The sequence below is a fragment of the Embiotoca jacksoni genome, unplaced genomic scaffold, assembly GCF_022577435.1.
Source record: "Embiotoca jacksoni isolate LCO1_2020_lvr unplaced genomic scaffold, fEmbJac1.0.p SCAF_8, whole genome shotgun sequence".
Taxonomy (NCBI): Eukaryota; Metazoa; Chordata; class Actinopteri; family Embiotocidae; genus Embiotoca; species Embiotoca jacksoni.
The window spans coordinates 2,375,006-2,381,039 of NW_027185436.1; the positions used below are offsets into that span (position 1 = coordinate 2,375,006).

The 6,034-nt window shown below is 46.7% G+C and overlaps 1 protein-coding gene across 1 annotated transcript; it reads left to right on the plus strand.

Moving 5' to 3' along the window:
• The first annotated feature begins 1,598 nt into the window (after positions 1 to 1,598).
• xbp1 (X-box binding protein 1) lies at positions 1,599 to 4,427 on the plus strand. Its single transcript, XM_069138627.1, is given in 6 exon segments — positions 1,599 to 1,964; positions 2,414 to 2,510; positions 2,842 to 2,958; positions 3,060 to 3,116; positions 3,119 to 3,226; positions 3,347 to 4,427. Coding segments are annotated over 6 exon segments (1,191 nt in total). The 5' UTR covers positions 1,599 to 1,728; the 3' UTR covers positions 3,923 to 4,427.
• The last annotated feature ends 1,607 nt before the right edge of the window (positions 4,428 to 6,034 follow it).

Genomic DNA, 6,034 nt, shown 5'->3' on the forward strand with positions numbered 1-6,034 from the left:
AGGCTACCTGCTGTCAGTCTGTACAGTAGAGAGCAGTTTTAAATACTCCACACAGGTGGAATACAAACAATGTTGGATCCAAGAAACTCCAAATCAGTGTTGAGTCTACACTCAATGAAAGTACTGCAGGTTTATGGTGTATTGAGAGGAGAGGAGAACAGAGGAGAGGAGAGGAGAGGAGAGGAGAAAAGAGGAGAGGAGAGGAGAGGAGAGGAGAGGAGAGGAGAGGAGAGGAGAGGAGAGGAGAGGAGAGGAGAAAAGAGGAGAGGATAGGAGAGGAGAGGAGAGGAGAGGAGAGGAGAAAAGAGGAGAGGAGAGGAGAGGAGAGGAGAGGAGAGGAGAGGAGAAAAGAGGAGAGGATAGGAGAGGAGTGGAGAGGAGAGGAGAGGAGAGGAGAGGAGAGGAGAGGAGAGGAGAGGAGAGGAGAGGAGAGGAGAAAAGAGGAGAGGATAGGAGAGGAGAGGAGAGGAGAGGAGAGGAGAAAAGAGGAGAGGAGAGGAGAGGAGAGGAGAGGAGAGGAGAAAAGAGGAGAGGATAGGAGAGGAGAGGAGAGGAGAGGAGAGGAGAGGAGAGGAGAGGAGAGGAGAGGAGAGGAGAGGAGAGGAGAAAAGAGGAGAGAGGAGAGGAGAGGAGAGGAGAGGAGAGGAGAGGAGAGGAGAGGAGAGGAGAGGAGAAAAGAGGAGAAGAGAAAAGAGGAGAGGAGAAGAGAAAAGAGGAGAGGAGAGGAGAGGAGAAAAGAGAGGAGAGGAGAGGAGAGGAGAGGAGAGGAGAGGAGAAAAGAGGAGAGGATAGGAGAGGAGAGGAGAGGAGAAAAGAGGAGAGGAGAGGAGAGGAGAGGAGAGGAGAGGAGAGGAGAAAAGAAAAGAGGAGAGGAGAGGAGAGGAGAAGAGAAAAGAGGAGAGGATAGGAGAGGAGAGGAGAGGAGAAAAGAGGAGAGGAGAGGAGAAAAGAGAGGAGAGGAGAGGAGAGGAGAGGAGAGGAGAGGAGAGGAGAGGAGAGGAGAGGAGAAAAGAGGAGAGGATAGGAGAGGAGAGGAGAGGAGAGGAGAAAAGAGGAGAGGAGAGGAGAGGAGAGGAGAGGAGAAAAGAGGAGAGGATAGGAGAGGAGTGGAGAGGAGAAAAGAGGAGAAGAGAAAAGAGGAGAGGAGAAGAGAGGAGAGGAGAAAAGAGGAGAGGAGAGGAGAGGAGAAAAGAGGAGAAGAGAAAAGAGGAGAGGAGAAAAGAGGAGAGGAGAGGAGAGGAGAAAAGAGGAGAAGAGAAAAGAGGAGAGGAGAAGAGAAAAGAGGAGAGGAGAGGAGAGGAGAGGAGAAAAGAGGAGAGGAGAGGAGAGGAGAGGAGAAAAGAGGAGAGGATAGGAGAGGAGAGGAGAGGAGAGGAGAGGAGAGGACGGCTAAAATGACATGTTGTTGACATTAAAAAGTCCGACTTGATGGGAAATTACACCTCCAGGGGTTTTGGGTTGATTTTACTTTGCAAACAATGTGAAACTTTAAATGCAAGATTACGTCAGAACTTCGACCAATCACAGGCCGTAAAGTGACTGCGTCAGAGCCGACGAAAGCCTATCAGGGGTCACCACGACAGTAGAAAAGATCGCAGACGCAACCCTCCTTGTGAAGTGGAGAATCGCCGAGGATCGGGTGACCAGGGGAGCCTCCAGGTTTCTGCAGTATTTATTACGGATACCCGTAAATCCTCATTTCAGACGGCGCCAACGGGATATTCCAACATGGTGGTTGTATCAGCAGGGACCGGAGGAGCCCACAAAGTGCTCCTGATATCCGGGAAGCAGACCGGCTCCTCAAGCGGCTCACAGACGGCCTTTAACCGGCCGATCTCTGTCGTTTTACCGTCAACGGCCAGCCAGGTGTCGTCGGACTCCGACTCCAACAGCAGCGCGGGACACCCGGTGCGAAAACGACAGAGGCTCACACACCTTAGCCCGGAAGAGAAAGCCCTTCGCAGGTTGGTTTCAATACAAATACAATTATATGTGAGTCTTTGTGAAGTGTGAACGCAGCCATTGTTGCTGGATTTACGACAGAGACAGACACGCCCAAAGACATCGATCCTCTTTCACATTAAATCAGAGGATACGAGTACACGTCCGGTGTTGCATCACTTCATATTTAAGTAGGTCATCTCATCTGTCTAAAATGTGCCCGTGAGGCAGTGTAATTGCTCGACCATAACCGTGTCATGCCGGTACTTTGAACCTGCTGTCCAGGGGGGGTTTGTCTGCGGCCGGACGCGCCCGGCTCCGCTGCAGGACACTGATCTCCTGGTGTGCCTGCGTGGCAGGAACATGGCCGGTGGTTGCGCAGTACAGTGAACCCAAGTCACGTCCGGGGGCTTAGTCAGCATCATGGAAATCATGTGTTATATTCCCACTTTTTTTTTTTCTTCCCCCCCAGGAAACTCAAGAACAGAGTGGCAGCTCAGACAGCCAGAGACAGGAAAAAGGCCAAAATGGGGGAGCTGGAACAACAAGTCCTTGAGTTGGAGCTGGAGGTAATCTTTTTTTTTTTTTTTTTTTTCCCATCTTGAAGCAACCTTTAACCTTAAAGAGCCTCTCCGCCCCCCCCCCCCCCCCCCCCAGTCAAACACCCTCAGCTCATTGTCAGGGCCTTTCAAAGTTGTTATCTGATGTTGTGCAACTCAAACCACTGCATTTCACACATGAATGTCTTATTGTTCCATTAAAACAGCTTTCTCTCCTCCTTTATTTGTATACTTTCATTTCCAGTTATGGTTTGTTCCAACTAGGATACTTATTGCTTCACTTCCAGATAAACAGCTGCTAGTTTCACATGCAAACATTTGTATGTTTTTCTTCCCACAGAATGAGAAACTTCACATTGAAAACCGGCTGCTTCGGGAGAAATCAAGTGGCCTTTTGACAGAAAATGAGGAACTGAGACAGAGACTTGGGTTGGACACCCTTGACTCAAAAGAGAAGGCAAGACTAATCCAGCCCACCAAGCTTCCTCTTAACGCAGCGTCACAGAGACTGGCAATCTTTTATTTACTGGTTATTTATTTATTTTTTTCCTCCCTCAGGTTCAGGCTCTGTTGTCCACTGGGAACGAAGCAGGTTTGGGGATCGGGTCTTCTGAGTCTGCAGCACTCAGGCTACGTGTGCCTCCGCAGCAGGTGCAGGCCCAGCAGTCTCTAAATCTGAGAACTTCTCAATGGATACAGATAGTTCTGACAATACAGACAATGAGGTAAGTCTCTGCCAAGATTTGTGCCTTGAGATTGAAACCATGTTCAAGGTCTGTAATAACATCAGAGTCAGGTCATGGGTTCGTAAATTCATCCCGTTTCCACCTTTCTGCCCCCTCTAGTCTGATTTGCTCCTGGGCATTCTGGACATCCTTGACCCAGAGCTGTTCCTCAGGTCATGTGAACAGGAGTGCGAGGAGCCGCAGGTGCTGCTGGTCGGAGGGGGGAACCCATTACCTGCCACCTCACCTGCACCTCTGGGGGCCTCATCAGTTAAGCTGGAGACCCTTAATGAACTGATTCACTTTGACCACATCTACACCAAGCCCGTGGAGGAGGTGAGCAGCGGGCATTGCAGCGACGTGGAGAGCGGTACAGATGAGAAGATCGACGAGGCGGCGTTTCCTGTTACCGAGGTGGTGGTCGAGGAGGAGACGGTCTGCGTCAAAGACGAACCAGAGGAGGTGGTCATCCCACCCTGCGACGGTCACAGTCAGGTGGATGACTTTCTGTCTGGAGCCTCCTCCCCTGCCCTCAGCACCCTGGATAAGGAAGCCTGCTTGGCGGACACCTACAGCGACTCCGGATATGAAGGGTCCCCCTCCCCTTTCAGCGACACGTCCTCTCCGCTTTGCACGGAGAGCTCCTGGGACGACATGTTCGCCAATGAACTTTTCCCCCAGCTTATCAGTGTCTGAATCCTCCCCCTCGACCCAATAAGTTATAATATAGATATTGTTTATACACATGCACAAGCCAATGTGTAGCTTCATTAACCACAGATGAGCACCCAAAGCTTCATAGTACTATAGTAGACCTGAAGCGGCTCATGTACAGGCTAAAGCTAAGCACATAATCTCCTTTTATTACAGCAGGTCTGTACTGCTGGCGATGCTGCATTGACTTGTGGTAGATGGAGTTAATGTCAGCTTAGTTTTAGCGTGACGTAATTATTACAGAGGATTTAAGATTGCTTGCAAATCTTTCACTTGCTGTTCAAAATGAAATGTGGGTGGAATTCAGTAGTTCTGTAAATTTTTAAGGGGAATGGGGGCCGATCATTTAAATATTACACTTTATTTATTTGTGTATTCTGCTTCAGAGTCATATGTCCGCCATGTAAAAAAAACCCGTTATCTTCTAATTTTTTTGACCGCTCTCCTTGTAGTCTAATTACTGCATTAAAAAATTTTTTGCATCGCATCTCGTCTCCTGGTTTGAATAACTGCATGGTACCTTCAGAGGGAAGAACGGAGGTCTGAAAAGATTCAGTTCTAATTTTAAGTTTAGATTCTTACTTTAAAATGTAGTTCAGATATAAGTGTCACATTAGCTCATCATTAAATATACACTTGAAAGCTGCATAATTAGGAGTAGATAATGTAGTATGGTAGCACAGTACAATCTGTTCACCTGATTGCTTTGAGTAGAAAATAACCGATCAATTCACAGTAAATTGACGATGGAAGTCACCTATTAGATACAGTTGTAAAAAAAAAAAATGTTGGCCTTTATTTTTTACCTATCTTTGGGTTTTTGACTGTTTGATATTGTAAGAGGTATTTTTCACGGTTACATTTTGTAAACCCAAATCCTGACTTAAGGCTCCTTGGATAAATCTGGGAAGGCACGAAAAGTATTTTTTAGCCAGAAGGCCATTTGCTTTGCCTCATTTCTGTTGATGGCACATTCCCTGTGGAATATGAAAGCTTTTTACCTCTTCCTGACTTATTTTTTTTCCACTAAAGAAGGAAAAATCACTTGAAGGTTGATTGGCTAACAGCTCAATACTAAGTCTGTAATGTGTGCTGAAGGGCTGCATGTTGACATTACTCAGTTTGAAGCCAAAGAAGAGTTGAAACAACAGACCTAAGGAATGATGTACACAGGTCACCGACTGATAAAAGAACAGTTGGTTGCAGCCTTGAGGTAAACATCTTCCAACCACTCGGACCACACAGAAGTTTCATTTAAACAAGAAAGAGTGCAGCTGTTCATTGACACATTTCCTCAGCATTTTCTGTCTTTTTAACCACACTATAGTTTGCATGAGGTCAACAATAATTTTTCCACCCAGTCGTGATGGAGATATCAGGAGTTTGGATTAGAAAAATTATGGTTAATTAGAAAATTGAATGCTTACTGTTCCTTTAGTTCAGTATGGGGAGGCAAAGGGTAGAGTATTTTTTCAAAAAAAGGGATATCAAACTTTTTTTCATCAGTTTGCATAACTCACGAGTCTCATGGTGAGTTTTATTTTGCAAAGATGTCTGGTTGTCCTTCCTCATTTGTAACATCCTCTTCCACATTGCGTCTATGTCCCCTATCTCTCTTGCGCAGCACAGCCTTGCTTTTCTGGGAAGGAGGCCTTATTGTATTACATAACACTTCTAATGTAACTGGGAGTTTCCTGGGAGTCTAACTTGAGCCAGTTTATGACCTTACTTCCCCACAAAAATAGGTCGGTGTAAAATATTGTTGTTGTTTTGGCCTGATGCGAAGAGAATAGGCAGAAGAAGGGGAACACGCCTCCCACTCAGGCCTTTATTCTAATCACAATGAGTTCTTGTTCTGTATGTTAGAGGAGACAGCTGCCTCTTCTTTTTTTTTAAAGTTCCTGAGGCTGTGATTGATATGACCCACCCACTGAAATAAAGCCCCTGGAGTCCCTGTGTGTGGACAAGCTGATTAGATCAGGTTTTTTTTAGACCCAACACCGATGTAACCGATCTTAACTCATCACGACCAGGCTGCCTGTCTCCATTAGCTTTAGCTCTTTTTTTTTGTTGCTGATTACAACTCACAGCAGC